The sequence below is a fragment of the Plecotus auritus genome (genome assembly GCF_963455305.1).
Source record: "Plecotus auritus genome assembly, chromosome: 13".
Lineage (NCBI taxonomy): Eukaryota > Metazoa > Chordata > Mammalia > Chiroptera > Vespertilionidae > Plecotus > Plecotus auritus.
The window spans coordinates 30,456,717-30,478,597 of record NC_137779.1 but is presented as its reverse complement, the minus strand read 5'-3'; the positions used below and the strand labels follow the sequence as shown (position 1 = coordinate 30,478,597).

The 21,881-nt window shown below is 62.0% G+C and overlaps 1 protein-coding gene across 18 annotated transcripts in view; it reads left to right on the top strand.

The window, feature by feature from the left end:
- The window catches only part of NCOR2 (nuclear receptor corepressor 2), a 158,761-nt gene that overhangs the window by 48,347 nt on the left and 88,533 nt on the right, over positions 1–21,881 (top strand). For all 18 annotated transcript variants that reach the window (XM_080650540.1, XM_080650549.1, XM_080650545.1 and 15 more), the window contains 5 exons: positions 4,018–4,145; positions 4,688–4,865; positions 10,291–10,470; positions 11,425–11,538; positions 19,735–19,791. In XM_080650540.1, coding sequence (XP_080506666.1) covers positions 4,018–4,145; positions 4,688–4,865; positions 10,291–10,470; positions 11,425–11,538; positions 19,735–19,791 — 657 coding nt within the window. The remainder of the gene's footprint in view (positions 1–4,017; positions 4,146–4,687; positions 4,866–10,290; positions 10,471–11,424; positions 11,539–19,734; positions 19,792–21,881) is intronic.

Here is a 21,881-nt window from a genome sequence, read left to right as displayed (position 1 = left end):
TACCTTCATCCATCCATCCCTTCATCCATCCATCCATCCATCCATCCATCCCTTCATCCATCCATCCATCCCTTCATCCATCCATCCCTTCATCCATCCATCCCTTCATCCATCCTACCTTCATCCATCCATACCTTCATCCATCCTACCTTCATCCATCCATCCCTTCATCCATCCATCCCTTCATCCATCCTACCTTCATCCATCCATCCCTTCATCCATCCTACCTTCATCCATCCATCCATCCATTCATCCATCCATCCATCCCTTCATCCATCCATCCCTTCATCCATCCATCCATCCCTTCATCCATCCTACCTTCATCCATCCATCCATCCATTCATCCATCCATCCATCCCTTCATCCATCCATCCATCCCTTCATCCATCCATCCATTCATCCATCCATCCATCCCTTCATCCATCCATCCCTTCATCCATCCATCCATCCCTTCATCCATCCAGCAAACACTTCTCAGGCATCTCATGGGCATGTAGCTGGGAACACACACAAGCATCCCAGCCTCAGGGCGCTGAGGTTCTCGTGGGGCCAGCATGTCACACTCAAAGGCGAACACGGGCCACATAAACGAGGTGTACGTGGATGTGGGCCGCAAAAAAACAAAAGCTTCCGTTTTCATAGAAACGTAGGTTTATTTCGATAGAGACATGCTGAGTACAAAGGGCTGAAATAAATAGTTATCGTGAACGTAAAGTAATAGAACGTTGTAAAAGAATTAGTATTTTTTCTTGAACGTTAACTTACCAGATACTGAATAACTGCACAAATTAATAAGCGTCACGCAGATAAACCTATTTTTCTTGTTCTCCGGAAGTGAAATATTTCCCGTTGCGCTCACCAGACAAGCCAGTCCAAGACTAATGTCTTGGCCATCGGCTGCTAGAATATTCGCCGCTGGTATCGGCGCAGAGAAATGGTGCGCCTGTGCGTAAGGCACATAGGGGTCGTGACTGCAACACAGTTGTAGACATCGGTCGTTCGCGAGCGTTGGAGTTCGTTATTAATGATTATGTGCAACAGGATGTTGTAAAAATTAAGTTACGGGATTTTTATTAAAACGTTTCTTACGTACCGTTCTATTGGCTGGCCAGAAGAATATTCGCTGTGGGCTGCGAGTTTGACACACTTGTGGGGGATCGGTGAGCAGGGTAGGAGGGGGAGGGATGGCTGAGGTGGGGGAGAATCCTAATTGAAGTCGGGGTCCAGGGAAGGAGTTCTTTTTTATTTTTTTTATATTTTATTGATTTTTCACAGAGAGGAAGAGAGAGGGAGAGAGAGTTAGAAACATCCATCAGCTGCCTCCTGCACACCCCCTACTGGGGATGTGCCCGCAACCCAGGTACATGCCCTTGACCGGAATCGAACCTGGGACCCTTCCGTCCACAGGCCGACGCTCTATCCACTGAGCCACACCGGTTAGGGCGAGGGAAGGAGTTCTTACGGAGAAGCTGACATTGTACTTGAAACCGGAGGAGGCTCTGGGGCCAGGCCCGTGGGAATTCGCTGAGGCGCGTCCCAGGCAGAGGGGACCTGCAGGTGCAGAGTCCCCGGGGGCGGGGCTGTCTTGACTGGAACCCCTGTCACTCCAGGAGGGACCCTTGGGTCCAGGGCCCGGGAATGGACTGAATTCTCCCTCTTCCTTCCTTTGCCTCCTCCAGTTCATCTCCCCCGCCCCTCTTCTCCTGCCCCAGCTCCGAGACAGCCCCTCCTCCCAGCGGAGCCTCCCTCCCCCCTGCTGTGTGACGCAGGCAGGCCCCTTACCCTCTGTGGGGCCTTCCATCGCTCATGTTCGTGTGGGGCTCTGGGGTTGCCGCAGGGATGAACGTCCTTCATGGATGCCGAGCACTGGTGGCGGGCGCGCGCAATGCTCCCTCTGAGACGTGGCCGGGAGGCCCCCTGCCTGCCCGCCTGCTGTTTTCAGGCTCACGTGACCCCAGGGAGCCCCACTTCCGGTCAGACCTTCTTGGGGGTCTCCCCAGTTCTTGCCTTCCTGTAGAGCTTCCAGGTACCCTTGGTGGCGGGGGGCGGGGGGCGGGGGGGGGCGGGGATTGTCCCCTGGGCTCAGCCCTGGAGACTGGCTTTAGGCGCTGGGGTGCGGGCAGGGCAGCTGTGGTCCCTCAGATGCCTCTTAGAGGGACTTGGTGGCTCCTGACCTGGGAAACGGAGGCCAGAGAGCCGGTGCCGTGGGCTCCCCGCCCCCGCTGCGGGGCCCCGTGCGCCACGCGTGCCTCTTCCCGCCTCGTTGGCAGCGGTAGGCACCGTGGTGCCCAGGCCCCTCCCGCGGGATGGGGCTGTCTGCCTCGCACCACGTTGCTCATTTTGCTTCTGCGCGAGCGAGCGCGAACGAGCCGGTGGGAGAGACTTCCTCCTGGCAGACGCGCACGGCTGGCTGATTGCTTCTCACACCTCTGTACGTGCGTGTGTGTGCGTGTGCGTGTGTGTGTGTGTGTGTGCGTGTGTGTGTGTGTGTGTGTGTGTGAGAGAGAGAGAGAGAGAGAGAGAGAGAGAGAGAGAGAGAGCTGTGCCTGGCAGCCTTGCCAGAGTGATCCCGGGGCCTCCCCTCCCTCCCTCCCTCCCTCCCTCCCTCCCTCCCTCCCTCCCTCCCTCTCTCTCTCCCTCCCTCCCTCTCTCCCTCGGGCCCTTCCTCTTCCTCCTCCCCGGCCTGTGCATTGGCCTGAGTCTGCGAACCCCTGGTGCTCTGTGCTGGACGTCCCGCAGGGCGTGGGGGGCCGTCCCGCAGGGATTGGGGGGCCATCCCGCAGGGGGTGGGGGGCCGTCCCGCAGGGGGTGGGGGGCCGTCCCGCAGGGGGTGGGGGGCCGTCCCGCAGGGGGTGGGGGGCTGTCCCGCAGGGATTGGGGGGCCGTCCCGCAGGGATTGGGGGGCCGTCCCGCAGGGGGTGGGGGGCCGTCCCGCAGGGGGTGGGGCCGGAGCCCTCTCTGCCTCCTGGGAGCTGCCCGCAGCCTGGGGGGACACCCTTGGGACGGGAAGGGGATGGAGGTGAGAGGCACAGAGGCCTTCTCCCATGCGGTCGGCCACCTGTTTCAGAGCCGAGGAAGCGGAGGCCTGCCTCTTCGTTTCCACCTTGGGCGGCCCCGGACGGCCCTTCCCGCCACGCTTCCAACCTCAGGGTGACGGGGCCTCGCGGACCCCACATCTCAAGGCCTCCCAGGCTCCTAACACGCGTGTTTCGGAGGGTCTGACACCACACGCGTTTCCAGCAAACCTCCCCGGCATCGTCTGACTCTCTGCAGAAATGATTGCTTTCAGGAGGAAGCCGAGAGCAGAGGAGGCCTAGACTTTTTATTTTTTTTTACGGAAAACCGGGGGAATTGAGGAAGGTGCCAAGAAGGGAGAATCCCTGACTCGCCCGCCGTGCCCTGAGCCTGACCCTCGTCAGACATCACTAACGGATTGCCCCGCGCACAGCGTCCTTGAGCGGTCCAGGCAGACAGAACCAGCCGATGCGGAGAGGTCCCCCTCGGGAAGCCGGCCCCGTTTTCCCGTGGGAAGGACGTGTATCTCTGTTTTTAAAAATCGGCCGTCGGGTGCATCTGACCCGTTAATATTCCGTTTTTTTTTTTTTCCCCTGGGTGATAATGGACCGTGAAAGGCGTATTACTGAAGTAGGAGGGTTTTGCCGGAATCCTATCTTTTTCTGACTCGGATCTTTGCTTACATACGTGACCCACGTGTGTGAGTTCTCCCTTCGGTTCGGAGCCTGGACTGTGAGCCTCACAGACAGACCCTCCCTCCCTCCGTGCCTCCCCCCCCCCCCCGCCCGTCCCCCTGCTAACAAGCGGGCTCGGCTGTCTGTCTGGACAGACAGAACCGCAGCGCCCGCCCAGAGCTCGAGTTAGCTGGAGGTGGTGCTCCTTCTCCGGGGCAACGGGCCCCAGGAATGCCCTCGGCCACGCTGGGGCCCCGAGGGCCGGGCGAGGCTGTGGGGGGGGGGTCCCCGCCCGGCACTCACTCCCTCCGTCCTCCTCTCCCCGCAGGACGTGGGGCTGCTCGAGTACCAGCACCACCCCCGTGACTACGCCGCGCACCTGTCGCCGGGCTCCATCATCCAGCCCCAGAGGCGGAGGCCGTCCCTGCTGTCCGAGTTCCAGCCCGGGAGCGAAAGGTGAGGAGGGGCCCCCGTGCCTCTGCTGGAGCCGCGGACCCATTTCCCAGCTGGGGAAGCGGAGGCCCAGGGAGGAGCAGGCGCGCGCGCACGGCCAGGCCGGTTCCTCCTCCGCACAGCGCGAGTGCCGTGATCGGCGGGGGTGCCGTGCAGGTGGCACCGTGCGTGTGATGGTCCGTGTTAGAGCCGCAGTGCTGTTCCAGCTGCCCCCCAGTCACCTGGGATCTTAGTTAACTGCAGAGTGTGACTCAGCAGATCTGCTCGGACCCAAGATTCTGCATTTGTCACCGGCTGGGCGGGGCGGGGGAGGGGAGGGGGACTGACGCTCTGGTCCCCGGGCCACACTCAGGAGCGAGGGTGTGTGGCTCCGGGTCCACGCTCTCCCTGTAAACGGTAGTCCGTGCGTGTGGACTGTGGGCAGGCAAGTCTGGTTGTGAGCCCTGTGCAGGATTGAGGAGGGCCTGGCGTCCGGCCGGCGCTGGGCAGGGAGGCCAGTCGACGTGACGCTTGTGCCCTCCCGCCCCCCCCCCGCCCCCCCACAGGTCCCAGGACCTCCACTTGCGCCCCGAGTCGCACTCCTACCTGCCCGAGCTGGGCAAGTCGGAGATGGAGTTCACGGACAGCAAGCGCCCCCGCCTGGAGCTGCTGCCCGACGCCCTGCTGCGGCCCGCGCCCCTGCTGGTCGCCAGCCAGCCCGGGGGCTCCGAGGACCTGACCAAGGTAAGGCCTGGCGCTCCCGCTGCAATTGGGCTGCGTGCGGGGGGTGGGGGGGGAGGAGGGTTGGGGCACAGCGTGGGCCGAGGCTGGGCGGCGAGAGGAGGGTCCGGGACGAGGCTGGCTCCGCGGGCCGTTGTGTGGCTGGAGGGAGTGCAGCCTGCAGGGCCAGCACGACCCCCCCCCCCCCCCCCCCCCCCGTGCTGGAGGGCTCTTTCGTTTTCCTCCTCCTCAATAGAGAGAGTCGAACCCGGCCAGCGTGGCTCCGTGGTGAGCGTCAACCTAGGAACCAGGGGGTCATGGTTCGATTACCACCACCTTCCCCTCTCCGGTCAGGGCACCTGCCCAGGTGGCGGGCTCGGTCCCCAGTGTGGGGCGTGTAGGAGGCAGCTGATCCATGATTCTTTCTCATCATGGATGTTTCTCTCTCCCTCTCTGAAATCTGTAGAAATATATTAAAAAAAAAATAGAGGTGCTGGTGGAGACTGTGCCTAGGCCAGGGGTGGGCAAACTTTTTGACTCGAGGGCCACCATGGGTTCTTAAACTGGACCGGAGGGCCGGAACGAAAGCATGGATGGAGTGTTTGTGTGAACTAATGTAAATTCAAAGTAAAGGAGCGGAGGGGAGAGCAAGAGAACCGGATAGAACAGCCGGATCCGGCCCGCGGGCCGTCGTTTGCCCACGGCTGGCCTAGGCTTAAGCCCCCATGGTTTGCTGCCGTGGGGGGTGGGGTTCCGCTGTCCACTAAACGCAGGGCAGTGAGCGAAGGCTCCGTGGACCCCGGCTTACACGGAGGAAGCAGACGGAGGTGCTTCTGTCACCCAGGCTCAGGGCCCGGGGTGGGCATGGGGCGGTGGCCGAGTGACACGCTCGTCCTTGGCGGGCCGCGTGACGGGTGTCCCCGCTGTGCGTGTGAGTTCCAGTAGGCTCGCCACACCCACGGGGACGCACGCATTAGCTCCCGAACGGCCTCCCGGCTGCCGAGCGAGGTCAGCGTTCATCTCGCTGCAGCACGGGTGGGCGTGGCTGGGGCCTGGGAGCCAGACGGCAGAGGGCGGGGGTCCCCTGGGACCTGCTGGATCCTCCTCTCTGCCTGACGCGGGATGGGACTGGATGCGGGATGGGTGGGATTTCAGGCCGAGGTGGCTCCTTTACGTGGGATCCGGCACACCCCGGGTGGTGGCGGTGGTGGTGTGACGAGCTCCAGTGAAGCGAGTGCTGGCTGAGGGAGCCCCAGGCTCAGCGGAAGCCTCTGGCCCGTGGCCGTGGGGAACGGGGGAGGGCGCTGAAGCGCAGCCCTGCCCGCCAGGCTGTCCTGCCGCCGCTTCCCCTCCGGTCTCCCCGGGCGGGCCGCCCCTGCCTCCCTCCTCACAGGGCCTCTGTCCCCGCCCCCCAGTACTCGAGTGGGGTTCCTCCTCCTCGTGGCCTTGGCCGCTCCGCCTCCTGGGAGGGAAGCACCCCATGAATCGCTGGTCCCTGAAGTGGGACTTGGGACAGGCAGGGGGAGTGGGATGTGGGCGCCGGGCACAGGGCCACGCCCGCTGGCTGGACGTCCTCCCTGGGAAGCGAGCCCCACGCGGGCTGTGTCCGGGCGCACATGCCCGCCAGCCCAGAGAAGGGGCGGGGTCGCACCCGGCCCGCCCGCGTGGGGCTCGGAGCCCTCGGGCCTGTGGGTGCTGGGTGCTTGGGAGGGTCGGTGCCCCACGCGGCTCTCAGTCCTTCTGCTTGTCCTTGTCCCCCTCGTGGTTCCCGGAGGCCCCCTCTCCCTCCCTCTGTGGGTCTTTCTCCGTCTCCATGTCTGTCTGTCCCTGTCTGGCTGTCCCTGCCTCTGGCTGCCTGGGGCGGGTGTGCGCGCGCGTGCGTGCGTGCGTGTGTTTGTCTGCTTTCATCTTTGTCTCTCTCTGTCTGGGGCCTGTCTCTGTCTGTGTGTCTGACTGCCTGCCTGTCTCATCCGTCTGACGCTGTTCCTGTCTGTCTCCCTTCTCTTCCTGGACCCCAGGGCCGCGGAGGGACGGGCCCCGGCTGGCTCCAGGCTGCCGAGAGGCTTGGGAAGTGTTGAGCTCTCGCTGGGGCGGGGAGGGAGTCCGGGAGGCCGCTCTGCGCCGATGGTCCAATGGTTTTCGTGTTTGGGTTCCGCTGCTGCTCGAGACAGGAATTGGATGGGATTGCTTGTGTTTTTTTTTCTTCCCTTTTAAAGTGGAAGGGAGAGGGGCAGACAGAGAGAGAGAGAGAGAAACATCGATATGGGAGAGACACATCAATTGGTTGCCTCCCATAGGTGGCCCGACAGGGGGCGGGGATGGAAGCTGAGTGAGGGGGGACCCAGCCCCCGCCCAGCGCCCGGGTCTCGAACCCTCAACCCTCCGGCGTGCAGGCTGAGGCACCGACCACCGAGCCCGCCGGCCAGGGCTGTTGATCTCTTGGTTCTGCCGTCCCCCACGTGGTGTGGTCTCGGTGTGTCCACGCCCCCCACGTTCAAGGCCGCACTCCAGCCCAGAGCTGCTTCCCTCTCGCCTCTGCGCGGCCCGTGGCCGAGCTGAACGCCATCGCCGTGTCCCCGCCTCATTCCGCCCAGGGAGGCTCTCCTCCTGGTTGGCCTGCGTTCCCACAGCCAGGCCTCGACGGGGAAGGTGGTGCCAGCTCCGGCCTGGCAGCCGGCCGGGCCTGGTCTGCTGTCTCCCTCCCGCGGTTTTGGGCTGGAATGAAGGCAGCTGCCATCGGGACCCCCTGGCGGCCGCGGCCTGGTCCCTCCGTCCCGTTCCTGGAGGACTTGGCCCCGGAGACGGTCCCACTGACCGCTTGAGATGACGCGCACACGTGAAATGAGCCGTGTTAGGGGAAACGCGCAACTCGAAGTCGGCCATGGGGCCCTGGCCGGTGGCCCAGTGGTTAGAGTGCCCGTCCGCCCCACCCAAGGGTTAAGGGTTCGATTCCCCATCCAGGGGCCGGGGGGGGGGGTGTCTGGTTTCAGCTGGCATGGAGGTGCGCAGTGGGGCCCAGGGCAGAGGGCACGGGTCGTGCGAAGGCTCCGAGGTGCCGAACACACGAGCTGCTCTGGCTTGATCGGTGCCGGAGGGAGTGAGGTGCCCGCAGGCCCCGTGTCCTGGGGGCGGGAGGGCAGGCAGTTGGCCGCGGTGGCTGCAGTTGTCCCGGGAATAATGTGTCCTCTTGTGTCCTGAGCAGCTGCCGCGGGGCGGGGAGGCGCAGCCCGGAGCTCCTCGAGGCCTCCCCTGCCTGCAGCTGCTGGCTTGGCCTTGAGGATGGCGCTGGGCGGGGGCTGGGCGGGGGCTGGGTCCCCCCTCCCTGCCAGGCCTGGAGCCGGGGCCCCGGGGTTGGGTGATCCAGCCGGGGCTCACTCAGTGCCTGGCTCTGAGCTGAGTGCGTTCAAGCCTCCTCACCGGCTGGAAGGTGGGGATGGCCCCATTGCGCAGATGAGGAAACTGAGGCAGGGGCGGTGCGCGATGTGCTTGAGGTCACGGAGCTCGGAGGGCCCGAGGGGACGGGGATTTGAACCAAGGGCCTTCAAGGTGAACGCCAAGAAACTTTGGTGGTGCCCTGACTGGTTTGGCTCAGTGGATAGAGCATCGGCCTGCGGACTGAAGGGTCCCGGGTTCGATTCCGGTCAAGGGCATGTACCTTGGTTGCGGGCACATCCCCAGTGGGAGGTGTGCAGGAGGCAGCTGATCGATGTTTCTCTCTCATCGATGTTTCTGGCTCTCTTTCACTCTCCCTTCCTCTCTGTAAAAAATCAATAAAATATATTAAAAAAAAAAAAAAAAAAAAAGAAACTTTGGTGGGATGGAGTCGGGGTAACCCAGCGAAGCGTTCCCATGTTTGTTTAGCTGGTTTTTATTTATTTATTTATTTTATTTTTAAAAATTTTTATTTATTTTAGAGAGGAAGGGAGAGGGAGAGAGAGATAGAAACATCAATGATGAAAGAGAATTATTGATCGGCTGCCTCCTGCACGCACGCCCCCTCCTGGGGATCGAGGCTGCAATCTCAGGCATGTGCCCTTGGTCGAAATCGAACCTGGAACCCTTCAGTCCCCAGGCCGACACTCTATCCACTGAGCCAAACCGGCTAGGGCTGTTGAGCTGGTTTTTAAAAACAACTTGCTTACACCAAGTGTAACGCTCCGTGAAGGGAAATACTGGTAAATGAAAGAGGGCGATGGGATTTTCTGTTGTTAATCCTCACCCAAGGGTATATTTTCCATTTATTTTTTTAAAGAAGAGTGCATGTTGCGGGGAGAGAATCAGAGAGAAACATCGATGTGAGAGAGAGACACATTGATCGGTTGCCTCCAGCACGCTCCCCGACCAGGGCTGGGGATCGAACCTGTAACCCAGGTACGTGGCCCTTGACCGGGAATCGAACCCGAGACCCTTTGGTGTGCAGGCCAACACTCTTAACTCCAGGCATCCTCAAACTACGGCCCGCGGGCCACAGGCGGCCCGCCGAGGACATGGATCCGGCCCGCTGGGTGCCGCTGCCTGTCCTGCTTAGCAGCCGACGCGTCCCGGGCCCGCAGTGCGCATAGGAATTCGTTCATCGTTTTTTCTTTTTTAAACTATAGTCTGGCCCTCCAGCGGTCTGAGGGACAGGGAACTGGCCCCCTGTTTAAAAAGTGTGAGGACCCCTGATCTAACCATTGGACCGTGCCGGCCAGGGCGGTGCATCCTGGTCTTAGCGTTTTCTCTGTTGGCACCAGAGGGGATGTTCTGTAACTGGCGGGTTCAGACGGAGCATCGTGAATGGGAGTTGGTACAGGGCAGCCGTGGGCAAACTACGGCCCGTGGGCCGGATCCGGCCGTTCTATCCGGTTCTCTTGCTCTCCCCTCCGCTCCTTTACTTTGAATTTATATTCGTTCACACAAACACTCCATCCATGCTTTTGTTCCGGCCCTCCGGTCCAGGTTAAGAACCCATGGTGGCCCTCGAGTCAAAAAGTTTGCCCACCCCTGGTACAGGGTCAGCCGGGCCAGGCCCTGGGGGGTGGATGGAGGTTCTCGAGGAGGTGGGTCTGGTGGGAGGACAAGACGGAGTGAGTGTTGGGCAGGGGGAGAGGGGAGCTTGGAAAGAGGCACCGTGGGAGGGCCCGGCCGGCAGGGGGGCCAGGGAGGGCGAAGGCAGAAAGGCAGGTCCGGTGAGCCGCCCTGGGTCAGGCCCGGGACGTGGGCTGCCATGAGAGATGTCCCGTGCGCCGGGGCCTGCAGTCAGGGCTGGGAACTCGGGGTGCCTGCTTCTGTGAATAAAGTTTTACGGGCACAGAGCCATGTCCGTTTGTTTACGGCGGATCGGTGGCTGCCTTCCTCACGCGACATCGGAGCTGAGTGGCCGCCGCCGAGACCCCTGCGCTCGGCAGAGCCGAAAGCATCGCCTGGGGTTCCCCCTGCTGACCCCGGGCCCGCTTTCTCCCCGCCACAGGAACGCAGCCTGGCGGGCAAGCTGGAGCCGGTGTCCCCGCCCAGCCCCCCGCACGCCGACCCCGAGCTGGAGCTGGTGCCGCCGCGGCTCTCCAAGGAGGAGCTGATCCAGAGCATGGACCGCGTGGACCGCGAGATCACCATGGTGGAGCAGCAGATCTCCAAGCTGAAGAAGAAGCAGGTGCGGGCGGGCGGGCGCCGGGCTGTGGCGGCGGCTCTGGCTTCTGGTCCACCAGCCGCGACGGAGAGGGTGACGCCGGTCGCCGTGGCTGAGCGTGTGGCTGAGCACGGTCCACGTGCCGGCTCGTTGCGTGTCCGTTACTCTGATTGGACGAGGGGGGGCTGTTCTTTGTGGTGCCGTGGAGCTTTCTGGGGTGACGGGAGTGTCTGAGAACTGAACGTGCGACTTCGTTTAACTCGAAGGAGCCGAGGACAGCGGCGTGCCGGGAAGGGCTTGCTGGCGTTCGGAGGGGCGTCCAGTGTGAAGACCAGGGGGGCAGATGGCGAGGACGGAGAGCTGCTTGCCGGGTGCCGAGTGCATTGCGGAGTCTCGGGTGGGGTGTTGGATTACCCCGCTTTCCCGGAAGGAAAGGGAGGCTCAGAGAAGGTTGCACAGCAAAGGGTGTCGTAGGAGTGAGGCCCCAGCCTCCACGGCCTGGCTCCAGCGTCTGCAGCGCCTCCCGGGGACGCCGGTTCCCGTGGGGAAGAGAGTGGGCGATGGCCGCTGGCTCTTCGCGAGCCCCGGGCAGCTCCGCGTGCGCCCTCGCTGTTGCTCTCCTCCCGGCAGCCCTATCCGGGAGGCACGGTGATACGCCCCATTTCACAGAAGAGAAAACTGAGGCGCAGCGGGGATGAAGCTGCTTGCCGATGCTCAGCTCGCTGCCGAGTCCCCAGGGCGGGGGTGCAAGCTCAGGACGGCCGGCTGCAGAGGGCTGGACCCTTCCGTCCCCAGCGGGTTGTGTGTGTGTGTGTGGGGCCCTCCGGGGCTCGGTGTCCCCCGCGGGTGACTCAGAGGAAATGGTTAGCAGCCTGACTTCCTGTGCGCGGTCACCAACCCAGGCCGCGCGGGCCGCCCCTCCGCCTGCCTCTCCTTCCGCCCACCGGCGCGCTCACCACCGCGCTCTCCTTCCCACAGCAACAGCTGGAGGAGGAGGCCGCGAGGCCGCCCGAACCCGAGAAGCCCGTGTCGCCGCCGCCCATCGAGTCGAAGCATCGCAGCCTCGTGCAGATCATCTACGACGAGAACCGGGTAGGCGGCGGCGTCCGCGTCCGCGCCCCCCCCCCCCCCCCCCCCCCCCCGCTCCTGCGCGCTCCGTGCTGCCGGCCCGGCCCCCCTGGAGGGGCCCGGCTCTCTCCCTGCGCCTCCCTGGGGCCTCGGGGTTCCCAGGCTGTGGCCTCCCCTCCCCCCTTGCACACACACGGAGACCTGGGCTTGGGAGGGGGAGGGGGAGGGGGACCGGCAGAGACCCATCGTGGCGTGGCTGCAGCTTGTCCGGCTCAGATGCTCAGACGTGGCGCCGGTGGGGCCGGGCCGGCCTGTGGGATGCAGCGTGAAAAACGTAGGCGTCAGATCTTCGCAGGAGAGCGTCGGGGGCCAGCTGATCGGTGGGGGGATGGGCAGTCACGTAGGCACCCAAGCAGACGGGACTCCTGTAACGCAGAAGACAGTCCTAAATGTCATTATGCTTATTCTCAATAAACAGCAAGCAGGCACGGCACAGCCCCGCCCGTCCAGGCGATGGGCCAGGTGTTGTACGGGGTCCTCCTAGGCCAGTGGTCGGCAAACTCATTCGTCCACAGAGCCCAGTAGCAACAGGACAACGATGGACATTTCTTTGGAGAGCCACGTTTTTTAAACGTAAACTTCTTCTAACGCCACTTCTTCAGAATAGACTCGCCCGGGCCGTGGTATTTTGTGGAAGAGCCACACTCAAGGGGCCAAAGAGCCGCCTGTGGCTCGCGAGCCGCAGTTTGCCAACCACGGGCCTAGGAGGAACGGAGGCCCAGAGAGGGTGAGTGACTTACCCAAAGTCACACAGCCGGGAAGTGGTGGATGTGTGTTTGGAACCCCTGGCCCGTCAGACCCCAGGGCCTGATTGGTCAGCGCTGGCCTCTGCTGACATTTACCAGGCGTACCGGTGACTAATGCGGATTTTTCCCAATAGATGGAGTCACACACCTGCTGATGTACATGCGATATGATATGTAGGCTATGTTGTTGTATTGCTCCTTCAGATGACCGCTTGTTCCAATCGATGGCACACGCGCTTTCTGAGCGGCACTTCCACACGGACGAAGAAGTGGACAATGGGGTCTCTGAATGGTCTGCCTCGAAACAAGAAAAGTTCTATTGGGACGGTATCCACAAATGACCTGACAGATGGGGGAAATGTGTGGCTAGCGACGGACATTACTGTGAAGAAAGCACTTTTGATGTTTCTCTTGAAATTATCGTGTTTTCTTTGATTATAAAATTCGCATTTTTAACCGGTTAATAGCCAATGCGGATACCGGTTAAAAATGTGGATTTTGTCATCAAAGAAAACACGATAATTTCAAGGGAAACATCAAAAGTGCTTTCTTCAAAGTAATGTCCGTCGCTAGCCACACATTTCCCCCATCTGTCAGGTCATTGGTGGGTACCGTCCCGTCCCAATAGAACTTTTCTTGTTTTGATGCAGACCATTCAGAGACCCCATTGTCCACTTCTGCGTATGTGTTGAAGCGCCGCTCAGAAAGGGCGTGTGCCATCGATCAGAACAAGCGGTCATCAGAAGGAGCAAGGGCTGGTGAACACGGCGGGTGGGTTCCTACTTCCCAGGCAAGATCTTCTCATGGGTCTTTAACTGGTTTTGAAGGGTGTGAGGGTGTGTCATCATGGAGCAGAATTACTTGTCCGTGTCTTCTGGAACATTCTGGTCGTTTTATGATCAAAGCGTGGTTCGAATTGATTATTTGTTGTCGGTAGCGATCAGTATTAACGGTTTCACCTGGTTTTAGAAGCTCATAATACACCACACCTTCCCGATCCCACCAAACGCAGAGCAGTGTCTTCTTTCTGAAGCGATTTGGCCTTGCAGTCGATGTTGATGGTTGACCTGGGTCAACTCGTGATTTTGTGCATTTGGGATTCTCAGAATAAATCCACTTTTCATCGCCAGTCACAATTCGATGCAAAAAAGACTTTCTTTCGTGCCGTTGAAGCAACGTTTTCCTGATGACTTTTCGGTTTTCCATTTGTCTTTCGTTCAGTTGATGTGGCGCCCATTTTCCTTCCTTTAAAATCCTTCCCATTGCTTGTAAACGGTCGGAAATGGTTTGCTGAGCAACGTGTCATCTTTCTGCGAGTTGTTTTTGAGTTTGACCCGCATCTTCATCCAATAATGCTTGTCACTGTTGGTCTTCAAACTTTTTCGGTTGACCTGGACGTTCTTTGTCTTTCCCGTCAAAATCATCCCTTTTAAAGCGTCTAAACCACCGTTCACAAGTGTCTTAAGATGGAGCATGTTCACCCTACACTTCCCGAAGTATACGATCACTTTCAGCAGCACTTTTTTTCAAAATAATGAACTAAAACTTCCCGCAAATGCTCTTTTTTTGGCACGAAATTCGACCTTTTTAAGCGTAAACATATCTGTGATGTTAACACCTTCAGAACATTTGACATAGGTTTTGAAGCTCGTTGTCAATACAACAAAATAGCCTACATATCAAATCGCATCTATGTCAGCATATGTGTAACCCCATCGATTGGAAAAAATCCACATCATTCACCGGTGCACCCGGTAGCCCTGAACAGGGCCTTGGGATGGGTGGGCCCAGGACCTATAGCAGGCTGTGGGGGCTCCTAGGGATCCCTGCCTATAGCTGCTGGGTCTATGTAGGGGGCTCAGTCTTGGGAAGACGTTCAGGGGACCCAGAGCAGAGTGTCTCCAGGGACTGATCCCCAGGGAGAACCTGGTGTCTGGGGAGGCGGTGAGCTCCCCGTCCTCCCCATCAAACCACCGGGAGCCCAGCATCCATGATTTACCGCTGACTCTTTCCAGATGTGCCCGGGGGCCTGTGGGTGTTGAGCCTCCCTCCCTGTGTTACAGATGAGGAAGGACACGGGGGGCCCCCCCGAGAGGCACTTCTCCTTTATCTGACATTACACAGGGGAGTGTGACAGGTGGGGGGGGGACCTCTCCTTCCTGCTCTGGCCTCCCCTTTTCTGTCCTGCCCAGGCCTCCTGACCACCCTTCCCAGCTGTCTCTGCTGCGGGACGTGCTGCTGGATCGATGCTCGGAGGTCAGGGGCAGCGCCCTGGGACCTGGATGGCTACGCTGTAGGCTGGGAGCTCATGACTGATGCCTGGGGCTGTAACTCCAGGCAGGAAACGACTGAATCAGCTCGTGTGCTATGCCTCTGCCTCTTGAAGCAGCAATAGCTGCGGGATGTGACTGAGTCTGCTGGGACCCGGGAGCTGCGTGCTGGGCCTGGTGTGGCCGGTCACCCACCCCACAGCCTGGCCCCACACACCCCAAGGGAACACGTAATCACCGTAACCGTGGGAGAGCTTAGGGGCCGCGTGTGCTGTAGCCAGATGTCTGGGCTAAGATGCCATCCCTGCCGCTTCCTGGCATGGTGCCCTTGCGAATCGAGGGTCATTGTGGCACCTGCCTCGCACGGTGGGTGGAGTTAACGTTCATTACCTAGTGCCCTAGGACTGTCCCACGTGCCAGCTGTATTGTTACTCTTGTTCAAGTGGGCTGGGTGCATTGCACACGTCCTATTCATTCATTCCTTCCTTCCTTCATTCATTCACACGTCCTATTCATTTATTCATTTATTCATTCATTCATTCATTCGTTCATTCATTCACACGTCCTATTCATTCATTCCTTCGTTCGTTCGTTCGTTCGTTCGTTCGTTCGTTCGTTCGTTCATTCATTCACACGTCCTATTCCTTCCTTCCTTCCTTCCTTCCTTCGTTCGTTCGTTCGTTCATTCATTCAGCAGCCATGTGAGGGGATGCCTGCTCTGTGGCTGCTCCTGCTCCAGGGAGCGGAGGCCCAGATCCGAGACCCAGCGCTTGGCATCAACCCTGGATCTTGTTGCTGCTGACCCCACAGAGCCTCATGGAGGCACACGACCTCCTCCTATTCATTCCTCAAAACCCAGCTTCCATCTCCCCCACGTTCTTTCTGGTGCGGGAGACAGACTCGTACCCACAGCTCCCCCACCCGTGGGCACGCCGGTGACCCGAGGAATTTTGCTTTTCCTTCCTTGTCCTTTTTTTTAAAAAAAAATATATATTTTATTGATCTTAGAGAGGAAAGGAGAGGGAGAGAGAGAGATAGAAACATCCATGATGAGAGAGAATCATTGACTGGCTGCCTCCTGCACACCCCACACTGGGCATTGAGCCCACAACCCGGGCCTGTGCCCTTGGCTGGCATCGAACCTGGGACCCCTCAGGCCGACGCTCTATCCATTGAGCCACACCAGCTAGGGCTCCTTCCTTGTCCTTTGTCCCCTTTCTGCCTTCCCATTCGTTCGCCCCTCTCTCTGCCCAGCCTACCCGCCCCCCCGCGCCCCCCCCCCCCCACCACCCGCGTTCTTCCCGGAACAGGCAGGCACGCTCCTGCCTGGGGCCTTTGCCCGGGGCGTGCCCTCTGCCACAGCTCTTTCCCCCACTGGGCACGCTCTCCTCCAGCTCGTGGTCCAGCGTCCCTGTTTCAGCCCCTGTTGACCTTCTGTTGAACCCTGCCAACCCACCAACCCCCGTTTCTCCTCTTTCTGGCCCTAATTTTCCCTTGGCCGCCCCCCCCCCCCCTTCCAGTTCCTCTGGACACGGTTCACAGCTTATGCTTGTTCTGTGTGTCGGGAACAGAAGCTCCGTGAGGGCGAGGGTGTGTCTGTTCTTCCCTCGCTGTGTCCCCAGCACCTGGCACGGGGTAGGTGCTCAGTAAATCTTTACTGAACACTTTGAGGGATGGCAGAGGGGAGGGGAGGGGAGGGGAGATGAGACATCCATCCCCCCGAAACAGTCTTCTGGTTTGGGGGACTGTTCCCAGTGCAGGTTGGGTCCGGAGGGGGGGGGGCGTCCCTCTGTCTGGGCTGAGCCTTGGGGCTGGAGGCTGAGTGGGCAGAGGCCCTGCCTCCGCCTGGAGCTGCCGGGACTCCCGCCCCTCGGGGATCCGCGGGATTGAATGTTAATCCCCGTCCTTCCCGCTGCTCCCTCCGAGCGGCTGGCGCGAAGGCCCGTCTCTAAGTGCAGCTCTGGCTGCAGCAGGCGGCTACCCCGCCAGGCAGGCCCGCCTGCCTCTTCTGCAGATGGGACTGCGGCTCATTATCCATTCGGGGCACACGGACGCGGCGCCAGCGCGCGGCGGGGATCCTGCCGAGCCCGGCTGCTCTCTCCTGCCTCCCGGGCGGGCAGGCGGGCAGGCGCTGCGTGCGTGTGTGTGTGTGTGTGTGTGTGTGTGTGTGTGTGTGTGTGGCAGGCCGGGCAGGTGCGCAGACGGCCGGCTGTGCAGGAGGCTGCGGGCAGGAGCGCGGGGCGGCGAGGAGGCTGGCTGGAAGCCGTGGGTGGGCATTCGAGTGGGAGTCACAGCGCAGGCGAAGGCTCAGGGCACAGGGATCCTGTTGGATCTTCAAGGGGAGTGTGTGGGGGCGGGAGGCGGGGCCGGAGGACGTGGGGGCGGGAGGCGGGGGCCGGAGGACCTGAGCTTTGACTTTGGATCACACACACACACACACACACACACACACACACACACACACAGCACCAGGGGGATGTGTGAGGGACAGTGTGCCACGTGCTGGTGCTGTAGGAATTCAGGGCAATGGGCAATCACGGCAGACTTCCTGGAGGAGACGGGGCTGGAGCTAGGTCAGTCCGAAGCGGGTACCACCGGGAAAGGGAGACGGATGTTTTCCGTGGAGAGGACGTGGTTGTCGGTGCCCTGACGTACCTGTGCACGGATGTGTGCACGCGTGTTAGAGTGGACCCGCAGATGAGCGTGTGCGTGCCTGCGAATGCCCGTGTGTGAGCCAGAGCGCGTGGGGCGCACACCTGTGGTTGTGTGTGCATTTACACACGTGTGCATCGGTGTGCCTGCCTGTCAGCTGCGCGACGTTGCTGATGCACGTGGGTGGCTCAGTGTGTGCTTGCAGATCGACACGAGCAGAGCACGTGTGTGGTTGTGTGTGTGTGTGTGTGTACTTCATGCACATGCGTGTGTCCACTTGGGTACGTGTGGGCGGCGTGTGTGTGCGAGTTGCCTGTGTGGCCCACGGGTGTGTGTCTGCCTTTATGGGGTGGGCACAGGGTTTGAGCGTGTAGGTCCAGAGGCGGGTCCGTACCTGTCTCCGCAGGAGGCTAAGGTCTTGGCGCTCCCCAGGCACAGCCGCCAGGAGGCCTGGTCACATGACCTGGGGTCCCCTGCGGGAGCAATGCAGCCTGTCCAGGGAGACCCCAGCCTGACCCCCCCCCCCCCCCAGCTATGGGAGCTCCCACCGTGGGCGCTGGGCCCAGATCCGAGACCCAGCGCTTGGCATCACCCCTGGATCTTGTTGCTGCTGACCCCACAGAGCCTCATGGAGGCACACGACCTCCTATTCATCCCTCAAAACCCAGCCTCCATCTCCCTCCCGCTCCCTTTGCGGAGGGAGTGGCTCCCGCCGGCTTTAGCTGCTTGCAGGCAGCGCTCGGTCCCATCCGTCTCCCGCCTTCGTGCTCTGCACGGAGCGGGCGCGCAGGGCGTGTTTGCAGAGCCGCCCTGTCCTTCCTCCGCCCCCGACCCGCACCTCGTCCCTCACTTGGCCTGGCTCAGGCACTTCCCGTCATCACTACCCCACAGCCCACCCTCTTCTTGCTTCAGGGTGCGGCCAGGGCAGGGGGGCGCGGTCTGTGGTGACTGTTGGGGTGATGTCTGTCCCCTGCACAGGAGATGTCCCCCTGGATGGGAGGACCTAACCCTTGACTTTCTCCCTCCTTGGAGCCTGGAGATCAGAAGGATTTCTTCCTGGGCCTCGGTGTCATCGTCTGTGAAATGGGGCCACACCGTGGACCTGCCCCGCGTGTGCGTGATTGAAACGCTGGCATCGGGTGCCGGGTGCTCAGTGCAATGCTGTCGTTGTCAGGACAGTGTGCCCCCCCTCTTCTGGCCCCGGCCACACTCCCGGCCTGCTGGTCTAGAGGTGTCGGCTCTGCACGCGGGGAGCTGAGAGCCTGGCTCTTCCTGGGTGGGCCGGGCTCGGAGGAGCCGTTCTAGGTGCCGGCCTGAGCCACCCTCATGCTCGCTCGCTGTGGGTGGGGGTGGTGGGGGGGGGTGGGAGAGGAGGGGAAGGGGGTTGCTGGGGGGTGGGGCTGGCCCTCATACCCACCTCCCAGTGGGACCCGGCGTCCTGGGCCACGCTCCTGTTGTCAGCCACGTTCCCCAGGGCTCCAGTCACCCCCTTTCAGTGAGTCTGGATTGGGGGCTCTCTGGGGGACCGTCTGGCGATGGGGACGTGCTTGGCCCGTCCTCCCAGCCCACGCCCCAAATTGAATGATCTCCCTAAAGAGTTTGGCTGCGTCAGGAGCTCCCCCCACCCTTTCCTGGCTCCTGGGGCGCGGGGTGGGGGGCTCAGGTCCCCCACGTGCCCACTGTGGACACCTCGCTTTGCGTCATGGCCCAGATCTGACCGAGACCCTGTTGACGCTGCTTCCACAGCCTCTGTCCCCACCTCCCCCTCCCCCCTCCCCGTGGGCCTGGCACCCTTCCCGGAGCTGCCCCTGGTGGTCCCAGGCGGGGCCCGGGGGGCCTGGCGGAGGCACAGTGCCCGCCTTCGCCGCCCGGCTGGCCAGCCTGTTGAATTCCCGGCCACCAGCCCTTTCCCCCACACGTCCCTGTTTTCCTAATAAGTCCTGGGCGGTGAGGGGAGGGAGGCGGGGAGGCCCCGGGCCGCGCAGAAATCGTCACGTGACGGTGAAATACAAGAATCCTAGAAAGGGTATCTCCCCGCCGCTCCATCTCGCCCTCCCCCGCCCCGGCCGCACCACCAGCTCCGAGGTAACCGTAGCCACCAGCCCGCCTGCCTCCAGGGTGCGGGCCGGCACCTCGGTTGGCCCGCGTGGCTGGTGGCGAGGAGCTGTGCCCACACCCCAGGGCCCTGGGGGTATCGCGCCCGGGGGCTTGGGGAGCGGGCGTCACGGGGAGAACAGGGTGCGTTTGTTAGAAGCGAAACTTGGCGAGCTCGCCAGGGATGCGGGGGCGTCGAGGCCCCTGTGTGTTCGGTTCCAGCCGGAAAGGGGGTGCAGGGGGGCACGGCTCCCCCCACCCCCCGGGCTGCCGACGGGCACGCTGGGCTGGGCAGCTGCCCGCCGTTCCCGGAGGCCGCTATTTATAATCTGTTCTGCGTGTGCGTGTGCGTGTGCGTGCGCGTGTGTCTCATCCCTCCTCTTCTCCTCCTTCTGCAGAAGAAGGCCGAGGCTGCACACCGGATTCTGGAAGGCCTGGGTCCCCAGGTGGAGCTGGTGAGCCCGGGACCCGGGGGGGGGGGGGGCGGGAGGGGACGGGGGGCCAGGACTCGAGGAGGGGGCGGCAGGTGGGCGTGGGGGGGCGAGGAAGTTCCTATTGCCAAGCGCTGCCCTGTCCCCCGCGAGGCAGGAAATACACGCTCCGATAAGGCCTGGCCGCTAGCCTGGGGGCCGGCCTCCCACGCCTGGCGCTCAGGCCACAGGAAGACGGACCCAGGGGAGTCCGGCCCGCGGGGTCCAGTTCGGTGTGGGGAGCCTGCGCTCGGGGCCGCGGGATCTGAGCGGGCTCCCCGCTGCTCTGCGCCTCACGCCCCTCGCCTGTAAAATGGAAATCATAGTCGCACCTGTGCCACTCGGGGGGGGAGGTGAGGAGCTGTTTTTAAAAAATATGTTTTCATTGACGTCAGAGGGGGAGAGAGAGAGAGAGAGAGAGAGAGAGAGAGAGAGACCTCGATGAGAGAGATTCATGCATCAGCTGCCTCCTGCACGCCCCCCACTGGGGATGGAGCCTGCAACCCGGGGCTATGCCCCCTGACGGGGAACCGAACTGTGACCTCCCGGTTCACAGGTCGACGCTCCACCCCTGAGCCCCGCCGGCCGGGCTGGAGCCTGATTTTAAACGGAGGTCCACCTGTGCTTTCTGCGTGGCCGCGGGAAAGGCGGGGGCTTGCTGGCCGCGGGAAAGGCGGGGGGGTCTCCGTGAGGGTTAAAGGTTTGTGGTGCGGGCTCCTTAGCCAGCCCGGGCCCGTGAGCGCTCAGCTGGGCAGGGCGAACCCCGGGAGGGTGCGCGAAGTGGCCCCTCCGCGGTGTGCCCCCCGGCGTCGGTTCTGCGGTGACAGCTGCCCCCCAGCCTGGGGTCGTTGCTCGGGGCCCCCCCCCCGGAGAACACCTAGCCTCTCTCGGCTCCTCCCCTCCCCCTTCTCTGAGGGCGGACACACGCGGGTGGCGGTGGGGCCCCTCCGGGGACCTGCCCGGGGCGTGTTCCGTGCCTGGGATGTCTCCAGCAGCTCTTATTTAGTTGCTGTCCGTAGCTTTGTGAAGATGGAATTCACACGCCATACAATTCACCCATTTAAAGGGAACAATCCGGCGATTTCTGAGCCCCCCCTCCGCACTCGTGTGCAGAAGGTTTCAGCGTCTCGGAAGGAACTCTGTACCCTTCGCTGTCATGGCCTAGCCCCCGCGTCTCTCCACCCCCCCGACCCCCACACTTTCTGTCCCTGTTGTGGGTTCCTCTGACCTGGACACGCATATCCATGGACTCACACGCCAGGCGGCCTTTGGTGTCCGGCTCTGCTCACTCCGCCTCGTGTCACACTGAGGGCCACCCAGGCGGGGGCAGGTCCGGCTTCCTCCCTGTTCAGGGCTGCGTAGTCTTCCCTCGGCGGGAGGACCACGTGAGGTGTATCCTTCCTCCACCGACGGGCATCCCTCCGGACGCCTTTGCTTTGGGCCATGACGGGGGCCACGAACGTTCACACACACGTGTCCACGTGGATGTGTGTTTTCCTTCCTGGTGGGTGTCTCCCAGGACTGGATCCACCGGAACCTGGTACTCCTACGCCAGCCGTGGGCAAATGACGGCCCGCGGGCCGGATCCGGCTGTTCTATCCGGTCCTCTTGCTCTCCCCTCCGCTCCTTTACTTTGTATTTATATTAGTTCACACAAACACGCCATCCATGCTTTTGTTCCGGCCCTCCGGTCCAGTGTAAGAACCCATGGTGGCCCTCGAGTCAAAAAGTTTGCCCACCCCTGGTCTACGCTGACCCCCCCCGAGGAACTGCCAGACGGTTGTCCAACGTCACCGCTCCGTTTTCGAGCCCCACCCCGTCAGCGGCCTCTTGCCTCAGTTTCCCCTCCTGACCACCAGGACAGCGGGATGAGGGGGGTACCCAGCCGGCAGGCTCTCCCTCCTCCTTCCTGACCTCCTGAGTCCCGGGCCTCCTGAGCGGGAGTGTGAACGGAGGGCACCATGTTTGGGGCCCACGGGACGCCGCGGGGGGGAGGAAGCAGGCAGTGGCCTGGGGTCGAACAGGAATCGCTGGGCCCAGGGTCTGGGTGGGGCCGCCCCTGCTTGGGGGGTCCC